At 36.7% G+C, this 24,636-nt stretch overlaps 1 protein-coding gene across 2 annotated transcripts; it reads left to right on the top strand.

Moving 5' to 3' along the window:
* Window positions 1-7,643: 7,643 nt before the first annotated feature.
* LOC111919361 (uncharacterized) lies at window positions 7,644-11,308 on the top strand. 2 transcript variants are annotated; one of them, XM_023914953.3, is made up of 14 exons: window positions 7,645-7,950; window positions 8,558-8,631; window positions 8,767-8,841; window positions 8,927-9,005; window positions 9,123-9,187; window positions 9,281-9,382; window positions 9,475-9,564; window positions 9,660-9,734; window positions 9,821-9,853; window positions 9,944-10,024; window positions 10,119-10,166; window positions 10,533-10,595; window positions 10,679-10,723; window positions 10,812-11,308. In XM_023914953.3, the coding sequence occupies exons 1-14, from the start codon at window positions 7,908-7,910 to the stop codon at window positions 10,956-10,958; spliced, it is 1,020 nt and encodes a 339-aa protein (XP_023770721.1). In that variant the 5' UTR covers window positions 7,645-7,907; the 3' UTR covers window positions 10,959-11,308. The 2 variants fall into 2 exon arrangements, with proteins under 2 accessions (XP_042756021.1, XP_023770721.1); XM_042900087.2 differs by lacking the exon at window positions 10,533-10,595 and having other exon boundaries at window positions 7,644-7,950.
* The last annotated feature ends 13,328 nt before the right edge of the window (window positions 11,309-24,636 follow it).

The following is a 24,636-nucleotide window of genomic DNA, read 5'->3' as shown; positions in this document are numbered from 1 at the left end:
ATTGAGTGAAATAGGAAATTATTATGGGATTCAGAGAAAATGTATTGTTGTATGTGTATGGTGCTGGGAGTAAGGGAATCAGTGGTAGAGGCAGGACATTGTGATGCTCTGTTAGGGTGTTCCATGGTTTCCGCGTATAGCGTCCCGATTTCGGAGTTATTTAGAGTCTTGGGTTTAAGATGACTAGTGATGTATCATGTGGGAGCCCTTCGTGTATTGTCATCAAGAGGGATTATTTAAGGAAGTGGATCTCCGCAGAGGTAGGTTCTGTGTTATGGCGATTGCCGCCAGAGTCTGTAATGCATATCGGGGCAAGTGTGTGTGTGTGTAACTATCTGTGATAGTCTTCGGTGCATGAGTTAGTGAACATTATGTGGCGTTGTAATGAGAATGAGAGTATAGGGTGAAGCTACGGGGAGCCGTAGTATTCGCCAATCAGAGGGTGTTGTGATGCTACGGGGAGCCGTAGTACTCACAAGTCATAGAGAGAGAGAGAGAGAGAGAGTCGTGATGCTACGGGGAGCCATAGTATTTGCCAGTCAGAGGGTGTTGTGATGCTACGGGGAGTCGTAGTACTCACAAGTCAGAGGGAGGGAGTCGTGGTACTATGGGGAGCCGTAGTACTCACTAGTTAGTTGACGTTGTGATACTACGGGGAGCCGTAGTACTCACTAGTCAGAGGCTGTCGTAATGTTGCGGGAAGCCATAGTACCCACTAGACGGCAAGAGAGTGTGATGATGGAGTGTTCTCCGATAAGTGCATGATGCAAAAGAGTTTTAGGCTTGAGTAGCCCTAGTGTTGAGTTTTTGGAGCCTAGTGGTTAAACCGGGGCGAGACTGGGGTCTCCGTCTCCATTGGGAGGGTCAGCGAGGCGCGCGGAGAATATGCGCACCAGACGCCAGAGTTTAGAGCTGAGTCGATCTTCGATTGGATTGTATTTTTATGAGGAAAAGGGAATTTCGTGACTTGCGTGTCACTGGGTCGTGATAGTAGTCACGGGGAGGAAGTTAGTGAGATATTTTGGATCATGTTATGTGTGACCTTTGGAGTTCAGCTGTGGGGCCAAAAGCTGACTTGGTGCTCAGTATCGAAGATGAATATGAGAAATGAGCTAGAGTTTACCATGGTGATGTCTGTGGACACTTCAGAGAGAGCGAGCGACTCAGACGCTCGAGGATATGTTTCGGGCATGTGTATTAGATTTTGGGGGGAAATTGTGGCCCGTATTTGCCCTTGGCAGAGTTTTCCTACAACAACAGCCATCATTAGTGCATCAGTATGCCACCCTTTGAGCTGTTGTGGGGAAGGGGGTATTGGACCCCATTTGCTGGGGAGAGGTAAAGCAACGTGTGATGGGAAGTACAGAGATCGTGCTTCAGACGTCAGAGCAGATACAGCAGGTCAGGCAGAGGTTGTTGACCGCTCAGAGTCGCCAGAAGAGTTATGTGGACAGGCGCCGGTCCGAGCTCGAATTTCTGGTCGATGACTTTGTACTCCTGAAGGTCTCTCCTTGGAAAGGAGTGACCCGATTCAGGAAGAGGGGCAAGTTGGGGCCCCGATATATCGGTCCTTTTCGGGTGATTGCGAGGGTAGGCAGGGTAGCCTACCGGTTGGAGCTACCTGCAGAGCTAGGTCAGATCCATGCCACCTTCCGTGTGTCGCAGCTGCGAAAGTGTATAGCCGAGGAGTCGGCAGTAGTGCCATTAAAGGATATTCAGGTGGATGTGGGCCTGAACTGTGTTGAGAGACCGATGGCTATTCGGGATCGAAAGATCAAGGTTCTGAGGAACAAAGAGGTGCCTTTGGTGCAGGTCCAGTGGCAACACCGGTAGGGGTCAGAGCGTCCTTGGGAGCTGGAGCGCGAGATGCGTGAGCAGCATCCAGAATTGTTTCCAGAGTGAGACTTCGAGGGCGAAGTCTGATTCTAGTGGGGGAGAATTGTAACATCCGGATATCCAGGTATTGGAATTTGAGTATTTTTATATTGGGGAAATGAGGAGACTCGGCGAGTTGACGCCTCAACTCGTCGAGTAGGATCGCGTTTTGGGGACCAGTTTAATGAAGGGACTCGACGAGTCGGGTATTTGGACTCGCCGAGTCGGCGCTGTCAAGGAAAACCCTAATTGTCCGGGTTTGGGACCTATTTAAAGGCCCTTATGGCCTTCAGTGGCGGCCACCTACACCCTTGAGAGACTCCTATCGAACCAGAGAGCTGAGAGAGTGAAGAAGAGCCATTTTGGAGCATTCTTGAGGTGGTTGTGCAATGGAGTAGTCATTTCCAGCAAAGGGAGGTCAAAGGGGGTGTCGATTCAGAGCTTCTGAGCTTGCATCTTCACCATAGAGGTATCAAATCGTTCTCCCTTTTCTGTTTTGGGTAAGATTGGTGATTTTAGGGTTTTCTAGCTTCTTTTATGGCTTGATTTGTGGAGTATAGTGTCCCATTGAGTGTGAAGCCATAGATCTGGACCCAAAGAGGTCCAGAGAGTCCCTTCCATCCTGCTTTATGCATTCTATTTGGAGTTTTGAGCTAGGGTTGTTATGTAATGAAGGGTTTCACCCAAATGAGCTTGTAGAACCTTGCATGAGTGCCCAAGGTTCGACCTTTTCATGGTTATTGGCTTTGAGGGAGTTAGATCTATGGTTTGGTGAAGCAGATCTGACCTCAGAAGGTCAGATGATGGTTTTCATGGGAGCAACTCGCCGAGTCCATAGGCAGACTCGACGAGTCGAGTCGGGGTTGCCCCGCGTTTCGTTGCCGAGTAACTCGATGAGTAGAGAGGGAACTCGTCGTGTCTAAAGAGGTTTTAAAAGAATTTAGAGAACCCGCATGGACTCGCCGAGTCACTCTTGTGTACTCGCCGAGTCTGGTCAGTGTTGACCGTTGACTTGAGTTGTCTTATGTTGACTTTGGGAGTTTTGGTCAACAGAGGTAATAGAGGTCAGGGAGGGTTAAAATGGTCTTTTACCCATTACCTGACTAGAGAGGGAAAGAGTAATCTCCGGTTAATTAGAGTTGGGACTTCGAGTATTAATTAGAGATATTTGCCTTATGTGTTAGGCGGTGGCGAGCCCGAGGTTCGCATGTGCAGATAATTGCTTTCTGATTGCCAGGTGAGTCTTCTCACTATACTTTACCTTGAGTAGGTAACCAGAGTTACGTGACAGAGTATTTGTATGTTGTGTATGTTATGTGTTGTGTTGCATTATTTCTATGTGATTTATGTTGTGCATGTTTACAGAGTTAGAACCGAAAGGTTCCCAGAGTTAGAACCAGAAGGTTCACAGAGTTAAAACCGGAAGGTTCACAGAGTAGGGTCCACGGACCCACAGAGTTATAACCTCGAGTGGCTAATATGTGTTATGTGTGGTATTTTGGGGAACTCACTAAGCTTCATGCTTACAGTGTTTTGTGTTATGTGTTTCAGGTTTCTCTCAGGATCACGGGACGGCACCGGCTCGATTGTACACACCAGAGAAAGAGTCATGTTTTGAGGATCCTGACTTATTATGCAAGTGAAAATGGAGTTATGTGTTGTAATTCGATTATGAACGAGATTTTAAGCAAAGTGTTTTTAAGAATTAAACGATTTTTTTTAAATGAAAAATTGTTTTGAAATTTTCGGTGTTACATATCAAGCAAACAAGCCTAGGCTCTGATACCACTATTGGGTTTTGAGCATTCTAACACTCCTAAGGTGTACATGCAACACTAGTAACCTTGGATCTATGTTTTACTATGATACATGCAAATTTTGATTTTCCAAGGTTTTTAACTTATCTAGCATACCATGGGGAACTTTTAAACATAAATGCTAGAAGAAGAACATACCTTTTGTAGTTTGGATTCCTTGAGAACCTTGTGAGCCTAGCACCTCAAGTGTGATGCCTCAAATGTCTCACACAACACTACAACTTTTGGAATAGACTTGAGAGAAGTTCACTTAACCTTTAAAATCAGCTAGCCCTCTCACTTGTACAAGTAGTAGTACCGATTTTGCTTCTATGGGGTTCTTTGTATAGTTGGGACACAATTAGGGTTACACCATATAAACCCTAATTGTCATGGCTTTTCATATTCCATGATCCATGGGTTTGTAACCTCCATGGATTATCCATGGAGCACCTTATGGGTTTTAGCCCAATCCATACAAACCATTGATCATTAGCCCACTCACTTGTACAAGTAATAGTACCGATTTTGCTTCTATGGGGTTCTTTGTATAGTTGTGACACAATTAGGGTTACACCATGTAAACCCTAATTGTCATGGCTTTTCATATTCCATGATCCATGGGTTTCTAACCTCCATGGATTATCCATGGAGCACCTTATGGGTTTTAGCCCAATCCATACAAACCATTGATCATTAGCCCACTATCTAAGAATATATTATTTACACAATCAACCCCATATATTTAATTAGTCTCTTTTTGATCACTTAATTAATTTCAAATTAATTCTTTGATCAATACTAATTAAATAGTATTATTAATATATTAGAACTTATAATATATTAATAATCCTTAAGTGTCTTTTCTCTCATTTAGTCTATCCAAGTGTTGCAATGCCATACAACCCAAATGGACCATGCCAACCGGGTCAAGTACATCCCAGAAATAGTTATGAACTTAGATACCTAATCCAACACTTATACCTCAAATAGCTTGCAAAGTTGATGAGATTCTGGATCTTTAAGCTCCAAGTCCAGTAAACCTTCATCACCAAGCTTCACCTCTTTCAAAGGATCCAAAAACACCTCAAAATCACAACAAAGGCTCATAACACTCAAATGAGGACTTGGGTTTCTTTCTTAGGGTATTGAGAGATGGAGGCTAGTTATAAGAAACCCCAAAGGCAACTTAAGGTGTTTAAATAGGGCACAACCTACTTTTTAGGGTTTGTCCTTACCAAGCGTATGTAGGCGCCTCCGTGACCAACTCGATAGCTAGTACGCCCAACGTACTCTGCTAGGGACCAACTTTTCAAAGATTTTTCTATAATAAGGGCTTAAAGGGAAAACTTGGAAATGTAGTGTCACACATATACTTTCCATCCAACAATGAATTTTACTTCTATGCATGGCTACTTGCTCGCAAACAATGCTAATCTATTCCTATACTTATCAGCACCCTTCTTTGACTATGATATCTTCCTAAGATAGACTTACTATATCTTTCTTTTCTTTCTTTGGGTATACCAGCGCTCTTACTATTTCTACCTTTTTTCTGTCCCCATTTCTATCTTCATCTTTTTCTATCTCTCTTTCGGTCCCCATTCTCTAAGGTGATGTTTGTTTTTTTTAAGCCAAAATGTCTGCAGTCTGCGGACCACATCTGCAAGCCTCTACGACAAAAGAGATGGACCAAATATCTGCAGTCTGGAATAAGAAGACTGTTTGTTTTTAACGTCTGCAGCTGTTGAAATAAATTGATTTTTTCAAACTTAATTTCATATCATAAACATTAAAAATGTATTTTCAGCAAAAAAAAAAAAAAGAAAGAAAGAAAGAAAAAAGCTATATGGTGGCCCATGTTTTGTTTTTTGTTTAAGTTAAAATGGGGTCTGAAGACCTTTGAAGACAGTGGTCCATGTCTGCGCCAGGAAAACCTCGCGCATATGTTTTTTGATCTGTGCACTTCCAAAAAAACAAATACTATGTGAGAGCATATGTCTGCACGTTGTCTGCGCGGCGCAGACAAAAGTGGTTAAACAAATCTTCACAAAAAAACCCCCTAAGTCACTACCGACTCTTCTTCTTTGGGACACATACTTTATTTGGTGTCCATCTACAATGACACATCATTTCTATTACATATATATGTTCTGGCAAATCATGACGAATGAAGTGTCATTATGCAAACGATAGCGATGTTTGAATGCATCATTGTACAAATAATCATTGATAAAGTAGTCACATACAAGACGTTCGTTTGCAACTTCACGATCCCTATTTACATATCTTCTACTTCTTAGGGGGCATTCGAACATTCGCCTACAATGAACATCGTACTAGTCACTTGAAGAAAAAACGTTCACAAAATCTTCGTCCTCATCTGAAGATGATGATGAATAATTTTTCATATAAATTCAATTGTGTTTGTGTAAAAGAGTGTAGATAATAATGAGTAAAAAGGGTGTGGATTTTGTGAAATGGTATATGATAAGATTTAAAAAAAAAATTACATTTTAAACGGTCAAATTGACCATTAGGGTGTGTTTTTCTCTCAGTTCGTTCGTCAAGTAGCATAGCCAGAACCACGATCCATCACTTTGACATGCTTAACACCATGTAGGGGTGAGCATGGTGCGGTTCGATGATGTTTTGGCCAAAACCGAACCAAAAACCACAAGTTCGATTTGTGAAGTTTAGAAACTGTGTGGTTTGATTTTTTGCGATTTTTTTCCGCTTTGTTTTATTTTTTGCTTTTTTTTTATAATTTTATTTTATACAAAAATGATCGTTGGAAAGCAACTTTTCCTTATAATTTGAAAATAATTTGACATTAAAGATCAATGAAAAAAGATTTTACCAATATCAAACGTATGTAACTGATTAATTGGTTTGGGTTTAATTATTTATATATGGTGTGTTCAGCAAAACTAGCTGGTAGCGGGTAGCTTGTAGCTTGTAGTGTTTTGTTAAACGCTACATAAAGTAACATTTGGATTTGGAGCGTTTTGATTAAACTAAACGCTAGAAGCTTATAGCGTCAAACGAGACTTTTTGTTTTAAACGGAAGGTTTTGTCAAACGCTAGAAGCCAGTAGCTCTCAAACGCTCCGTGCCGAACACACTCATAAACAACAAAGTTTTATTTCTTAACTGTATATAATACACATCACATATACACAACAAGTTTTCAAATCACACACAAACACACACACACACACGGTGGTGTTTGTTTTTTTTTTTGTTTTTTGTTTTTTGTTTTTTTTTTTTTTTGTGGTTTTTGCAAGACTAGAAACAGCATCATCAATTTTCATTTCGGTTTTAGTTTTTTAGTTTCGATTTATATGGTTTTTTCGGTTCGCAGTTTGGTTTTATTCACCCCGCCATGGAAGGGGTGGTGTTCACATACATGACACGTTCCATTACCATGTCATCTTCAAACAACCTTATTGACTTATTAGTTTTTAAAAAGCCAATAAACTCAAAAAAGTGTTTGAAAAACAAAATAAATGTTTTTGAAAATAACTTTATACTACCCTAAAAAATGAGTTTTTAGTGTCTATTCGTGTCAACACAATTTCTAAATTTGTGTTCGTGTCATACACGTGTGAACCATAAATTTACATGTTTAAATAGGTATAAGACAGAAATTAAATCTATGTGAGATGCGACATATATAAACAAGAACTAAATGCATATTTTCCTTGATTAAAAAATGGTTAGACAATATGTGTATCCTACCAATATATATGTTTTACAATTTTTTTTCGGGTACATTCATGTAGGACAAACCCCAAGAATTTTTTAAACTTTTTTTCAAAAGCCCGATTCATCTAGCCCGGCCGCCTGGGTACACCTTAAGCATCAAAGTGGGCTTCTGTGTTGGGCCTGCATTTGGTTATTGATGAATGGTAAATTGGTAACGATATCGGTATGATGGGAAATAGAGGGTTTCTATAATAAAAGAAAAAAAGAAAAATTGAAGAAAAGGAATAGAGTCACTGCAATGGTCCGAGCAGTTGGGGCATCAATACAATCTTGCGAGGCCATCATGAACTAGGGTTTGTTTTCATAACTTAACAGCTGCGAACCACGATTTCGACAAATTATCTAGAAGAACGAACAAGAAATCAGACTCAACTCTTCTTGTTCTGCAAGCTCTCCTAATTTATTCACCCTCGGCGAAAATAAATGCTCACCATCTTCGTATAATACCTTGTACTTGATCGATCCGACCATGGCACTTCCTCTGGGGAAGCTGACGTTAATCATTGGAGCAGGTATTATTTCACGATTGTTATGTTAACCTTTTCTTCTTAATCTAATCACCCCGGCTTAGTTTTTTGGTCAACAATATTCAAGAACGTTACTAGTACTTAACTGGTGATGATTAATTACAATTTTTTTTTTGTTTTTGCGAGTGATTCACTGAACGAAACCTTTGTGTGGGAAAGGAAAACTATACAATCGCGTTGTTTTTAATTTCTTTTCATTGGTACTAGGGTTTGAGCTTGGCTTAGGTTTTAAATCGAATTGGCAGGCGAATGTGATGATGATTAGCGTGAGTGTAGTGGAGTAGTTTAATAACAGAATCAGTTCTTGTAACAGTATAAGAGGTGAAGTGAGAGTTGCCAAAAAAATAAACTAAAATGAAACCCTTGTTAGGATGCAAAGTGGCAGTGTCTTTTCTTGGGCATAATCATCTAGTCATAGGATGACTAGGAGCTTCCAGTGTAGCCTTTGGCATATCGTTAGCTCTTCAATTGTGATTATTTCAAGAACATCAGAATAGCAAATAGGGGGAGAAGATGAGAGTATCTTTCATAATTTCTATGAAAAAACATAAAGGGAAATGGGCTAATCAACTGCATGATTGTATATTTGTAGGCCTTGTTGGGTCAGTTCTTGCTAAAGAAGGACGCTTGCCAAGCGTATATGATGTTTTCTCTGGTGCCTCAAAGGTCAGTATTATTAGCCCCTTTGCTAGCTAATTAATGTTCTATGTTAAAGATCATGTATTTTTTTTTATAAAACATCATTCTTTCTAGTTTCTATTATTTTGTCATTTAAGGTTTAGCGATTGTCTCTCTTACTAGGTACTTAAAATGATTGGAAACGATGATAAACCTACATCAACTCCAAAAAGACACAGTGACTCGTTAATGGCACAGGTTTGAATGTCTATTTTAAACAATTATGATATGTTAACTTTCTTAAAATAATTGATTGTTGTTTTATATTTTTTGCTTTATACAGGTGAACAGCCTAAGGCAGGAGCTACAACTCCTGGCATCAAATAGACCTGTTACCATTGTGACCACCAATGGTTCATCAGGTTATTGATTTTTTATTTATTTGAAGTGCATTCTCTGGTTTAATATGAAATGATTCATGTTGAAATTGGTTTCTTTTGTAACTCCCTAATATTTGATATATTATTTTTCTCATGAAGGTGCTAACAAATATGGTGTCATTATCATTGTTGTTGTCGTTGGATACGGATATGTTTGGTGGAAGGTAAATATAAGCTCATATATTAATATTTTTACTTTTTTACATCTAACTTGTACATACTTTTTCTTCAACTAACAAATATGGTATCATTAACAGGGTTGGAAGCTTCCTGATATGATGTTTGCTACAAAACGAAGCTTATCTGATGCCACAAGTGCTGTAGCTAAACAGCTTGACACTGTCTACTCATCACTTGCAGTAAGTCATTTAAAACTCTTTTATTATAAACAAGTTTTAGTTATATATATATATTTTTATTATTAATTTGAGTTGTTTATTATGTTGTTTAGGCTACCAAGAGACATTTATCTACAAGGATTGATCGTGTGGATAGCAGTTTAGATGAGGTTGCAGAACTTACAGCTGCTACAAAAGAGGAGGTACGACAAGATAAAGGTTGGCTAGTTTCTTTGTGTTTTGTATGTAAAATATTATGTTGATTTATGGAATATTTTGTTTAAAAAAAAACCTGTAGGTTTCTTTAATACGTGGGGATACAAAAGTGATTGCTCTAGATGTTCAATCTGTACATAATGCTGTTTACACCCTGGTGTGATTCTTTTCCATTTATCTTTTTGAGTTTCAATATGCTGTTTTTCTGAGTTGGATATGTGGTCTAATAAATTCTTGTTACAGGAGAGTAAGCTTAGTAGGATTGAATTGAAACAGGTACTGAATGTTGTAGATTAAAGCTAATATAAAGTTAGGTCAATTGGTCAAAGTTATTAATTTGACTTGATTAAAATGTTTTGTTGATAGGACGACACAAACCTAGGAGTGGCTAAGTTGCTTCGTACTGCATTAACAATGGAAAAACAGGCTTCTGTGGAACGCATTCAGGTACAATTAAAATATTTCAATTTTAATTTTTCTAAAAACAACTAGAAAATACAAGAAATAGCAAATAGTTTTGAATTGTTGTTGTCTTTTGTAGGGAAACCCATCAAGTTCATCAAGGCCAGCTCTTGAATTACCTCAGAGGGTAAACTTCTAATCTTACATAAATACAATGATTTGCTAAATACAAGAAATAGCAACGTACTTTTGTTTATTAGTTTATTAAACCATCCTATTTTAATTTGTTTCCATTACAGCATTGTATGTTCAATTTATTTGTTATTATTAAGTAAGGCATTAATTATACTTTTGAAGAATTTAGTTAAATTATACAAGTGAAAGCTGTATTGTGTATTTGGATGACATTGCTATAATTAGGCACAGATTTTTCAAGGTACAATGATTTAATAGGAAGAAATGAATGTAAAACCGAATTTTTAAAAATAAATAGGATAGAATAGTATAATAAACAAATCATTAGACTGTGTAACTCTTGTGTTTGTGTTGTTAGACTCTATCTTTGCCACCTGTTCAAATAGAAGAGCTACAACCATCACCCCCTGTATCTCCCAAAGTAGGCCTTTCTGTCCATTTTGTTATTCGACTCGACCAACTTTTTTTTTTTTTTTTTTTTTAATTGAAGTCATCATCTTTCAGGCAAAGCGACCTTTGGAAACGGCTGTTTCTGCCTCTGGTTTGAAGGTAATTTGTGATACACGAAAAAAGTATTTTATTTATTTGTAAATTTATTGAGTGTGTTTTGGGAATGAATGAATATATGATGATGCAGGTTTTCCAAGAGAAGGCAGTAGAGAGTCCAACGCAGGGGCTGAACATAAACATTACAGAAGATGGGAGTACAAGCTCTCGGGTTTTTGGGCGCACATTTTCGGGTATAAGTTCGGTGTTCTCGAGAGCACGTCCTCCATCCAAATAGGCACGTACATGAAATGAAAAAACATGATAATATTTTCCAAAATGGACAACATTATATTATAAATATAAATATTTTTGTACCTCATAGAAAACAGAAACAAGCCTCTGAGGAATGGATGCAAGCATCCTCAGGTAGAGCCAGAGCTTAGTTTATTTAGTCTTTGGGCATGCTCAAAACCGAAGCTGGTAATTATGTAACAATTATCAGATTATCATTGAATCCAATCTTTAGTCATCGTATATTGGATTTTTCATTTTCAAGATCTTTCAGTAATCAACTTTATAATAGATGTTTTGTCACATGGGTTCAAAAATAATGAGAATATAACATTTTTAATTTGGTATACGAAATTGTTATTATTATTATTATTTCGTTGACAATGTTTTAGTTATTTTGTTGTTGATGTTTCAACTATATATAATAACTTATTCATACAAATGGCTCCCCATAGTTCGTAGGGGTGCACCAAAACGTTAAAGCAAGAGGGAACATGGAATATTGACATAACTTTGTTTTACTAGCTGTCTTCACATTTTGAGTATTCTCATTTTGTTAACAGATCTCGTTAAAAAATATTGACGTAACTCGTTGACTTAATTATGTATCAGTTTTAATATTAATAATATTTTGCAAGTGTTTCCACTAATACATCCACAACTACTTTATGTATTTTGGAAAATATATCTCGAATTATTTGCAAATAATATTTACTAGTTGACTTATTAACATAAATGTCATGATTTATAAGTTAACAAATAAATAATTATTGAAATGTATAATACTCAAATATTAATAAACATCAATGACTGATCATATAAAAATTTATTATTTTGTTTTATAACAATAAATTAGTTAAAAAGTATGAATAGAAAATATATTAAGAAAGTTTTAATATATAAATTTATTTATACATAAAACTTATATAATTGTTATGATAATTACACTAAACAGCTATATATAAGAAAAAAAATGATTTATTTTCATAAGAAATTAAGAATAATCAACTTTGTTGCAAGCCTTTGTAAACTTGAAATATCAGTGGTAATCTAACGATTTTATAATTGTTCTTTGTGTGTTAGGAGGTTTTAATAGATAATAAATGGCAAAACTTAATACATCAAGCGAAGGATTTGAACTGTTGTATTTTCCTTAGATATAAACCTTGTTGGGTTATTACATTTGATGTCATCAAAGATTGGTTGATGTTAATAGCAGATTATATTTCCAATATCTTAACTTGAATTATGTTACATACATAAGTGACAAGAGTGATATCAATGGTACCTCAAATATTGTACATATGCGTCTTCTAATGGTTCCCCTGTACATAGATATAATACAAGGAATCGACTAAGTTGTTGATGGAAACCTGATCTAATGGAAGGGAGTCAGGTAGAAATATATCATCAAACCGATCAAGTGGAAGAGGGTTTGGTGGACATATATCACTTGTAGGATGCAACAATCAAGAAGACACTTTAATCTCTCATAGATTGTTTGGATATGTTTTATATGAAATATCAATAGAACCTGTTCAATATATTTTTCCAAAGAATTATAAGTATGTTGATAACGATGATATTGCTATATGTGGGGATACTAGAAAGCCATTAGAATTTTATTTGGGGACATCTGAACTTGAAATGGGTAATTTTTAGGATGTTTTGTAAGATGATTAAGACGATGCTTATGGAATAAAATTAGAGAAATTAAATATCCTTCTGATTTTTGTTCCTATTATCCTCCTATCTATTTTAGATGGTGACAAGTGTCATTAAATTTAATTTAAATTTGATTGAAATGTTAAATTTGTATGTTTGTCATCATCTTAAATAGATAGGAAGAAAACTAAAAACAAAAGATAGGAATATATTTAATTTCTCATAAAATTATCTTTTTAGGGTATGCCTCACGTTCCACTATACAAACGAAAGTTAACGACAAATACCAAAAACATACTAAGATTAAAAAGCAAAGAAGACCAACAACTAGATCTTGGATTGAAATGTGCTCAAGAGGGTTTTCAGCAGAGAACATATAGATCTACACAAGATAGGTTAGAGGCAGAATGAATTGCCGAAAAGTGTAAATATTGTATTAGGGCTAACCCAAATTTGTGGAATAACACACTAACATAATTTCACCGTAATCAATGTCAAACGAACAAAATGATTTTGGTACATTTACTGAAATAGGTTGTGTTTGATAGGGCTAAGGGGTCGTTTGATAAGGTATCTAACTGGGTCCAAAGAGGGACTGCGTCCATAAAATATCAATTAGCATGTTTGATAGGATTTATAGACATAAGGACTCGGTCCAAAAAAAATAAAGGATTCGGTCCTTGATTTCTATTTGATGGACCGAGAAAAGCCATTCAAAAACACGTCGCCCTACATTTTGTTTCATCCCCTCCCTCGTTATATGCCATCGACGAAGCAAGAGACAACCAACGATCAACAACAGCATCGTGATTAACAGCAGCAAAAGCAACAACATCATGATTAACAGCAACAAAACAAACATGTTTTTTTTTTTCGTTTTTGTCCTTATTATTTCTGTATTCAGGGGCAAAATTGTCCTGCACTTGATACAACACCAAAAATATTTCGCTGTTCTTCTGTTCCTTTCAATCATGCTCATGCACAATATTCTTTTTTTTTTCCTGTTACCTTTTTGTTGTTGTTAGACAAGCTTCCATGGAGGCATGAATGTTTTTTCTGTCAATACCCCATAATCAGGGGCAAAATTGTCCAGAACTGTCCATATATTTTTATGGTAGTGTATCTCTTTAAAGCTGACAATCTTCTATCTTAAAGACATGAATTCTTGAAACTTTGTGAATGCCAACTAGTCATGAATTGTTGAAGATGTATGACTGTCATCATTTTTATGTCATTTGATTGAATAATCATGTTTTTTTTTTCTTGTGTTTATCTTTTTCACTAGTCATAAACTTGTTTAATAAACAATATAGTACTACAAAAGCTTTATCATACTTACGATGAAAAAGCAATTTTAAGCTAAAAATGCCAACAATAAACATGGATTTTACTCTTATGTTTATATAATTTATTTTAATTATATTGAAGACACTAGAGTGTAGTATTTTTGTTACTATAAATTAACAATTTTATTATTTTTGATAATTTTTTTTTATCATTTTGATGATGACATAAGAGAGGTTGGCAAGGAAATTATGAAGGCGGCTCAGGCGTTCGCGCAAACTAATAATCTTGACAAGGAGATGGATGAATGTATTGAAAAATTGAAAGGCTTGGAGTGGGGAAATTCTGATCCGAAATACATCACTGCTCTTATGTTGTTTGCTGAAAATGCTGGTAACAGGAAAATTTGGTTACGCCTCGAGTCTTCGACTTGTGAGCTGTGGGTGAAAAGTGAGGGAAAGAATTTTGGATTACTTGGTTGACTTTAGTATGACTTTAGGATGTTTTTGTCTTTATGCTTTATGGATTTATATTATGTGTAGGGTTGTTATGTGTTATGTTTAGGATTTTTAAGTTTAGGTTATTTATGTGTTATGTTTAGGATGTTATTTGGTATTGACTTTTATGTGATGGATTTTTATGTTATAGAGTTATATGTCATCAATTTTAATGTTATTGATTAATTTTATGGTTTATGTTATAAAATTTATGTGATTTGTATTTAACATGTAACAGGTTACATATGGATAAGGAAGGTGAGTTTTTAGGTTTCCTTATACTCTCATGCTATTGGTTGATGTTGGTTCGAAAAAGAAAAAAAAGCATTGAAAGAATAAAAGCTAACGAATCGGAAGAAACCGGGCATGCATATACACAACATTTGATACACGGATGTCCTATACAATGTTTTGATATGATGCGTTTTTCACAAGATGCATTTGTATTATTATGCAATCATTTTACTCAAAGAAATTGATTGCAACGTAGTAGGACAATAAGCGTTGAAGAGAAGATGACTATTTTTACATGTTATAGGACATAATGAACGTTTTCGAGCTGTTAAAGAAAGGTTTCACCACTCCATACAAACGATTCATCAATGTTTTCATGAAGTGCTAAAAGCAATGATGTGTTTTGCAAGAGAAATTACTGTACCAACATCTTCTAATACAACAAGTAATACCTCAGAACGACATAGACGGCTAAAAAACATATTTCCTGGAGCATTAGGTGCATTAGATGGAACACTTGTACATGCAGTTGTGCCCGTTGATGAACAAACTCGTTATAGGGGAAGAGGAAAAGGTGAATGTTATCAAAATGTAATAGGAATTTGTGATTTTGATATGATATTCACCTTTGTATGGGCTGGATAAGAGGGCATAGCACACGATTCTAAAGTTTTGAAAGAAGTTGCATTTAATCCGACTTCTAGATTTCCATTCCCTCCACCAGGTTTGTCAATTTTCTATAAGTTTTATTATCTATATTATTTATATGATTAATTTGTCACCAATCTACAGATAAATATTACTTTTGTGATGCCGCCATACACCAACACCCGTGGATTTATGGCTCCTTATCGGAATACTAGGTATTGGTTAGCCGATTTTTGAAGAAACAGAGCTTTAACTAAGGAAGAAAGGTTCAATCATGCTCATGCACAACTTAGAAATATCATTGAACGTGCTTATGGTGTATTGAAGGCGTGATTTCAAATTTTAAAACGTATGGCTCCTTATCCTTTTCCAGTGCAAAGAGACATAGTCATTGCATGTGTCGCGGTCCATAATTTTATAAAGAAATACGATATTCAAGATGACCTATTTACAAACTTTGAACAAAACGCTATGGCTACTCCTAATGTGGGAGGTGGAGGAAGTGAGGCTCAAAACATACAAGGCATAGAATGGGGTTCAGAAGCCGTTGAGTATATGACTACTTTGCGTCACCAGATTGCTACTCAGTTACTTTCATATGGTTCACGTTAAATGATATACTTTTTTTTTTATTATGTATGACAATGTGTATTTGGGTTTTGTATTACATTTTGTATTTGGATTTTAAATTATGTATGTTTAATTTGGATTTTATGTGATAATTTTTATTTTTATAATTATTTTATCCAACACAAAAGGACAACATAAGGATAATATGGTCATTTTTATCATTCAGCACAATCAGTCAGATAAATAATCAAACAACATAAATTCAGTCAGATGTGGACTCAGTTAGCATTTCTAACTCAGTCAGCTCTAACCCAATCAGCAACTATCAAATAATCAAATGACCCCTAAGCTGTATTTATCGGAAAACATGATCACAGTCTCTTTTGTGTTTAACAAACCTTTGTCGGAGTCGCACATGACCACCAAGCATCTTTATATCTTCCTTCTTCTTACCATTAAGACCCATGAAATCATCATAGGGAAGATGTAGCCTTAATTAGATGAAATAATTAACAAGGGACAGAACCTGGTTGTATCTGTGTCGTTTCTTTGCTGCCGATTTTCAACGGTCAACCTTGTCGGTGAGTTACAAACCTCCCAGTGATCACAATTTGGCTTTCACACTTCAGCTATGATGAACATGGCTTAGCATCGAGCGAATACAACATCGTGGCATCTTATACCGTTCGTGATGAACGCAACATTCACATCATTTTACAGCCGTCACTGGTTATTGCCGGAGAAGGTAGCCGACCAGGTTGTGCTCCGATCAACTAGCTATCCCTCTCTTTATCTCTTTGTTGTTGTTGAAAGGTCTGCCAAACCAAGGGTTCTCTAAACTCATGATATGTGAAACTTAACGTACGATTCTTTTCCCTTTTTATTGCGACGGAAAAGGAAACGTTCATCGTAGCTTTGAATTTATTTTACATTCCAAATTACAATATTAACACTCTAACCTTTCTCATTTCTTCATATTACACCTTCTACTTTTGTTTGAATTATTTCTAACCCTCACTTATATTGAACATTTGGTTTATATAATTTAACTTATTTAAATGATATATTTAACACTTAACACTCTCTTTATTCAATTTATTTCATTATACATTCTTGAAATCAAATTACTTTACAACCACTATTATCCGATCGAGTAAAGGAAAACTGACAGTCTTAACAAAATAATTTTTAGGCCGTTACATCGTGCCTACAGCTTACAGCTGGCCGGCATCGGGTATCTTGGCCTACAACACAAAACAAGACCGTCTCAACCCACAACTACCATATGTCAACATATAAACAATCAAGGATTAAGTAGGCACATCTCTTTTAAAAAAAAAAGAATTAAGTAGGCACATAATACAGGAAAACAACATCATACAACTCACTATCGCCTACTAGTTCTCATGCCGCACACTGTCTCGTTACCAACTAACCTCCATGAAATGCATAACCATAAGTAACCAGAGGTGAGATAGCCACCTGAACAGATGATCCTACTTTGGAGCCACAACCAAACGAGGAACAAGCAAGAAATCCTAGATCATGAGTTCTCAGGTTATCCTACATAACTACATACAGTCCCTAGGGCACACCATTAGTTGATAGCCAGTAAGTACAAATAGACATACAGATCTAACAGATCACTATAGCATAACAACATTCTATATAACAGGGTACAGATCTAACAAATCACTACAACATAGCAACATCCTAAATACCAGGATACAAATCTAACACATATCTACAACATAGTAACATCCTATATAATAGGATACAAATCTAATATATCACTACAACATAGAAACATACTAAGTACCAACAATCCAATGGATACATGATCATATATACTCAGAGTAGACACTTGAAAAGGTGATCCCACTCTAGGGCCCCAACCAAACAAGGAACATGTAAGAAAGCCTAGACCAAGAGTCCTCAGTCTATCCTACATGACTATATATAGTCCTTCTAACATCCTTCTACGAAAAGATAACCAAAACTAATGGGCCGACATTGGTGTCTTCGATCCACTAGTACAATGAGGCAAAACTCACCTGAATCGAAGAACTCTGAAACACTGCGATACGATTCATTTTTAGCACTGCTTGCACCCATGAATCCGCTAATCACCAAAACCAATTAAAGCCTTAATCAGTAGCCTAAAACCCTCAAGTTTGACCCAAAGTCAAACTTGGTCAAAAATCCAACGGTCAACGCCATGTCGTGGTCCTCCTTGGCCACGCCGTGGCAATGCCAAAACAAGGCAGTTGCAATTTTTGACTTCTCTACTCCGTGGATACCCTCGTCATGTCGTGGCCACAAGAAAATCACTAATATCTCAATAAGAACTTAATCCTTTTAGATTTAAGCTCATACTTCCAGATCTAATTCTCCACACTTACTTAATAGATAAAGTTTCCAACTTTATCCATTAGGACCTCTTCATAGGAAAAGATCTTAAACCCTAAGTCCATTAAGCCCTAAATGTGACCAAAACTCAAACATGAGGCTAAGAACACTCAAGCTAATACCTTTTTCTCACTAGTTTAGAAGTTCATGACCAAATAAGCACAACATCAAACTCTGGAGTTCCTCAAACTCCAAGAGCATTCAAGAATGAGACCAAATCATCTAAAAAGGGCTCAAACATCAAAAAAGAAACACAATGGTCAAGATATGAAATTTATACCTTCAATTACTCAGAAATGTGAACAAGATCTTGGATCCAAGCTTGCTCCTTGCTTATTTGCATCAAAATGAACCACATTCTTCTTCAAGTTTCACCAAATGAAGCAAACAACCTCAAGATATAGCCACAAAGCTCATTTCCATGTAAGAGAGGCTATGGTTTAGAAATAAAGGGATGGGAGCTGAAGAAGATGACCTAAAATAGGGGTTAAAATGATTAAATATGGATGAAACCCTAAAATACATGGGATGGAACTAAACAGGATCCGCGTCGTGGCCATCCATTGCTACGCCGTGGTGGCCCTTGAAAACATGTGTTCCATAAGTACCATGACACGTTGTGGGCATCCAATCCCCACGTCATGGCTGAGGGTTTACTCTAAAAATCCTTATTTGATTCCTAAAGTCTTGTCCCACCTTCTTTGGAAAACGGGATGTTATATATATATATATATATATATATATATATATATATATATATATATATATATATATATATATATATATATATATATGTGTGTGTGTGTGTGTGTTTATATATATATATATATATATATATATATATACGTCTATAAATCTATTATTTGCATACATGTGTTGAGAAGAAGGTTGATTCCATATACGTGTTGACTAAGAAATGGGTAAGGAGTCTTCGATATCGAGATCTGGATCTTATTGACAAAGTTTTAACTTCTTTCTTCTTCCGTAACGAGGCTTTCATTTCTTGAGCGTTCGACATTCAAGATGTTGAGCGATGTTGTGCCGTTGTTGAGCCTTTTCATTCTAATTCAATTGATCCTATCAGTGATGACATTGGTGTTGAATCTTCAATGAAAAAATCTATGAAGGAAGAGGTTGTAGAAGATCGAAAAGAAGGGGTCATTGCTTTGGTGAATAAGCGTAAAGCATCTTGGAAAAGTATGTGTTGTTTGGACGTTGACGGTCTGTCGCTTGTGTGATGTTTGCATCCGTGAGAATTAGCTGGAGGGAGCTCTTGTGTTACCAGTGCTTAGAATGAGGTAATTGATATCCCTGACGATGGAAATATGGAGAAAGTTGTTTCTGAGGAGAATGTTGTGTTGTCTGAGTCGGATGTTATGTTGGAATCTTCAGAGTGTGTAGAAGTTGTGGGTGAATAGGGTTATTTGTAGGAATGATTTCGTATTTAGCGCTTTGGGCATGTTGAGTCTCCAGTTATTGGTTCTAGTGAAGTGGAGGGTTCTGGTGATGTGATGTTTTCTCCTTCCTGGTCTCTGAAGGATGATTCTTGTCATTCCCTATTTAAATATGCAAATAATTCTTCCAAGAATGTGTTTCTGCCTAGCACTCAATCTAAAATGGCTAGTTACTCCCTCTTTGGTCTTGTTAGGTCATTTTGTTTGGCTTCAGCTCGAAGTGCCAATTTTTTTGATGAAGGTGCTAACTGTCTTGAATGGTTCTTGGCTATTAATGGTTATCTTGCCTGGATGATGAAGGAAATGCAAGTTCTTCATTATGAGAAAATGGTGTTGCAGAAGAAAGTTACTAAGTTTGAGAGGGATGTGTTGCAACTTAATGTCATTATTGTGGAGAAGAAGGTGCTTGAGGAGAGTGTGATGGGTCTTGAACATGATAAGCTTGCTCTGGATGCTACAATTGGCCAGTAAAAATAGGAAAATGAAGGTCTGAGCATCCAACTAAAGATCCTTGAGAGGGATTTAGCAGAAAAAAATTGAGTTGTGGAAAAGAATTATGTGTTTTTGGGGGGTTTGGAATGTGACATGCAGTGGGTAATAAATGAAGGGTTGGCTGGAGTGGTTGATCATGTCTTGGAAAGTCTTGAGTTTGATTATTGTGTAAACAAGTTTCGTGATGTCAGTATAGCTGTTGGCAAAGCTCTGTGGGTGCAATAGGCAATGGAATTGGTTGATGGTGGTGGTAAACTGGAAGATATGCCAAAGGATGGTGTCGATCAAGGGACGACGGTTAATGAGGCATTGGTGGTTTTTACGTCACTGGATTATATGTTTGTACGTGGTCTGGAAGGGTTCAGTATAGAGTCCCTCTTGATTTTATTATCCTTGTTATGCTTTTGTTTTTGGTTATGATGTTGGGTTGTAGGCATGTTTGGCCATCTTGACATGTATTTTGCTTTTTATTTCAGCATTATTGCTTGCTTTACGTATTTTACTTTTGGGCAACATGATTCCTTATTGGTTTCGATTTTGTTGTTTGTTCCAGTTGGATCTTTATTTGATAAGTTGATAGAACAAGTTGTTGATTGCAAAGGATACTAGGTCTTAGCAGACCCTTGGAGACTTATGTTAGTTTGGTCAATGATTTTCTTTTTCAGTCCCAGAACAAGTATGAACTGTGTTTTTGAGGCCGTTTGTCAAGTTGGGACAACTAGTCGATACATTTGGCCTCCAGACTTATGGCGGGTCAATGCCAAGGGTTTCGGGACCGTTTACCTATATATGGAGTAGGTTGAGGCATTTGGCCTCTAAACCTGAGGTAGGTCAAAGCTAGGGGCTTTGGAACCGTTTGCCATTATAGAAAGTTATTCGAGGCATTTGGCCTCCATACTTGAGCCAAGTCAAAGCTAGGGGCTTTAGAACCGTTTGCCGTTATCGAAAGTCGGTCAAGGCATTTGACCTCCTGACTTGAGGCATGTCAAAGTCAGGGGCTTTGGAGCCTTTTGTTGTTAAAGAAAGTCGATAGAGGCATTTGACCTCCATACCTGAGGCAGATCAAAGCCAGGGATTTTGGAATCATTTGTCGTTTATTTGTCACATGTTAATTTATAAATATACACTTTTGTATTAACAAATTCATTAATGATTGCATATCAGGAGGAGTGAGTGATCAGCCCTTCCTTCTTTATATACTTTTGAATGGAATAAATCATGATAAATGAAAGGAAAGGAAGAAAAAGAAAACCAATTGGGGGGGGGGGGGGGGGAGGATAGATGGGGGTTTTCTTGCCCTCATGCTTCCTATGCCCTTATGTTTGTTGTATGTTTTTCAGCAGTGAAAATGTCTCAAGTTTTGCGCATTCCAATTCCTTAGAATGGGCCTTCCTTCCTATGTTCACAGGATATATGATCCTTTCCATTGTTCTTCCACAAATTTGTAGGGGCCTTCCCAGGTGCGCCCTAGCTTACCTCTTGGATCGATGTGGCTGGCTTTGTTTTTCCTCAACACTTGGTCACCTATTTTGAATGCTCGCTCTTTTACCCTTTTGTTGTAGTATTTTTCGACATATATTTTGTATGTTGCTTGGCGGAGTGCTTCCATGTCACATTTTTCTTCTATTAGATCTATACTGATTCGACGATCGTCAACGTTCATGTCGGTGTTGAATGATAGTACACGCCGGGGGGGGGGGGGGGGGTGTTATGAGCAATTCTTATGGTAGGACCGTTTTCATGTCGTATGCGAGGTTGAAAAATGTCTCTTCTGTTCCGGCATGGGGAGTGGTTATATATGACCATAACACTATGGGGGCTTCGTCTATCCAATTGCCTTTCTTCTTGCCCAAACACTTCTTGATCCCGACTACCAAGGTTCTATTGGATACTTCTGTCTGTCCATTGGCATGGGAGTGAGCTACAAATGTGAACCATTGTTGTGTGTTGTGTTCTTTGCACCATTTCCTAAAAGGGTTTTCGAAGAACTACAGGATGTTGTTGCTGACAAGTTTTCTCGGGGTGCCAAATTGTGTAAGAATATTCTTTCACATGAATTTGATCATGCTTCGTCCATTTATTGTGGCCACCGGTTATGCTTTTACCCACTTTGTAAAGTAGTAAATTGCCACAATCAGGAAATTGATTTTCCTTGGGACTTCCGGGACAGATCTTACAATGTCTATTCCCCATTTGTGGAAGGGCTATGGACTAGATATGCTGGTTAGCGGGCTGCCGGTAAGTTCTATATTAGTGAGAACATCTGGCATTCTCTACATTGTCTCCCAATCTCGATTGCATCTTTGTAGATGTATGGCCAGTAGATTCCTAAGTGGAAATATTTTCTACTAGTGCTCTGGCCCTTTCATGTGTGCTTGCTTCTCCTACGCGTGTTTCCTGTAGTACGAACTTTCCCTCTTGTTGTGTTATGCACTTTAGCCATGGTTCCAGGTAGATTTTTTCTATATAGCGTTCCATTGTGAAAAGTATACTCGAGTGATTTTATTTTTGTCTTCCTTGCATCTACATCGTCTTCTGGGAGGATGTCATTCATCAAGTAGTCGAAGTATGGTGTCATCCAATTTGGTTGGTCCACTCCCATTACAATGACTTCTTGGCTCTCAAAGCTTCTTGCTGGGAGTATTTCAACAAATACTTCCTTTGTCAGATGGTCAAATGATGTTGATGCCAACTTACTTAGCGCATCTACCCACTTGTTTTAAGATCTTGGAATTTGTATGAGGGTGATATGTTTGAAGGTCTAAGCTAGATTATTGCACCCTCAAACTGAGAACAGTAGAAACGTTCGGGGGCGGAGGACGTCATGTATAATATCATAACAATGCACAATAGTAAAACAAGCAACATCATCCATTGCAATTAATAATATAGTTTATACAAGTGTGTTCTGTTTATAGTTGTAAGACACCAAAAATATATCAAAATAAAAGACGAGTCTTGAACATGCTCCCTCTTCTCAAAACCTGGTCCAGTGTACCTGTCTACTAGTGACCTAAGAATACAAGTTATTTTGAAAGAGAGTATCAACATTTAAGTTGTTGAGTTCATAAGTATTTTAGTGTCAAAAGTTTTCATTTGTTTCATGAAAATTTTTGTAATTGTTTGATGAAAATGTTTGTATACTTCCTAGAAAATCCTATATTTTCTACTAAAATGAAAAGTAGCCTTCTACCAAGACTCAACTGTTTGTATGTTCTATTGTTTTTGAAAATGGTCTAAAATGTATGTTTGAACTTGAAATAGTATAAATGTGTGTGTATTCCATATAGGTGACTATCTTTATTCGAAAAATAGTTTGCATTTCTCATGTGAGAATAACATTGTATGAATGTAATGGAAAATGAAGATTTACAGTAGTGTTGTATGAAATACACTACTGATCCATTTAATTACCTTAAAACTAAACTGTTAATTAAGGTTAAAATGTGATAAGGTTATAACCATACTTAATAGACTAGTATAAAACGTGACGTTCTTCAGATGTCAAAATGGTATGACAATTGTCACCCGTAGACCTGCAGGTCCCACTGTAGCTAGCAGCAAGGTGTAGGATGGTCAATATCGTATAGATCTATACAAAAACTCACGCTCTCCCTCCAGGAGACTCTGGTTATAAAACATGACATAGCAAGGATATTGCTATGCCATGAAATAGTATCTCACATTTTAGTTATCTTGTTCTTGTTATAGTATGTATGTTCCTTCTTGTTCTTGTTATAGTATGTTTTGTAATGTATAGTAATAGTATGTATGTACTGACTCATGTATGTTTCTCTGTTCTAGAAATAGTATTTAGTGATCCTCTAAACTATACCTATTATAGTTTACTAGTATGTTTGTTTGAGTTGTTACTGATTTGTAGAAAAGACTCAATTATTCAACATAAGCAACTAAGTTAAGTATATTCCTTAAAAAGGGGTTTAATATTCATGTATATATTCAATGAGTATAACTATGATTTAGCCGACAGTCGAACTAGTGATCCTACCCTAAGCCCACAACCAAACAAGGAACATGAGTTACGATATTTTGCAATAGTCCTAAGTCCGTTAAAGCATACTTAGACATGAATAGATATACGAATATGATATTGATAAAAACATAATCTAAGAGTAGTTTAAAAGAGTTTTAACATGGTTTTAAAAAGTATTTAAGTATAAGAAATCCTTTCGTTTGATGTTTTTCACATGTAAGTGGTTAACACAATTATATTGTGTTCTACTTGTATTCTCCCCCTAAAAGCACTTAAAAGCAATTTAAAAGCATTAAAACTGTAATTTGTAGGGGTATGAACTCACCTTATGTGGGTGATTCAAATGAATGTTCGATATAGGATGATAAGTTTCACGGTGAAGTCCCGAAGCAGAAACGAGTCCTATTTAGCATATTAAGACATATATATATATAT

This window comes from Lactuca sativa, chromosome 3 (genome assembly GCF_002870075.4).
Source record: "Lactuca sativa cultivar Salinas chromosome 3, Lsat_Salinas_v11, whole genome shotgun sequence".
Taxonomy (NCBI): domain Eukaryota; kingdom Viridiplantae; phylum Streptophyta; class Magnoliopsida; order Asterales; family Asteraceae; genus Lactuca; species Lactuca sativa.
The sequence above is the reverse complement of the archived record's forward strand: the minus strand, read 5'-3'. Positions and strand labels throughout refer to the sequence as shown.

Excerpts from the sequence above, each read along its gene's own strand:
- LOC111919361 (XM_023914953.3), top strand. The coding sequence starts at position 7,908 with ATGGCACTTCCTCTGGGGAAGCTGACGTTAATCATTGGAGCAG. Across the intron at positions 9,006-9,122 it reads GACCACCAATGGTTCATCAG|GTGCTAACAAATATGGTGTC; the intron begins GTTATTGATTTT and ends TTTCTCATGAAG. Across the intron at positions 10,724-10,811 it reads TTTCTGCCTCTGGTTTGAAG|GTTTTCCAAGAGAAGGCAGT; the intron begins GTAATTTGTGAT and ends ATGATGATGCAG.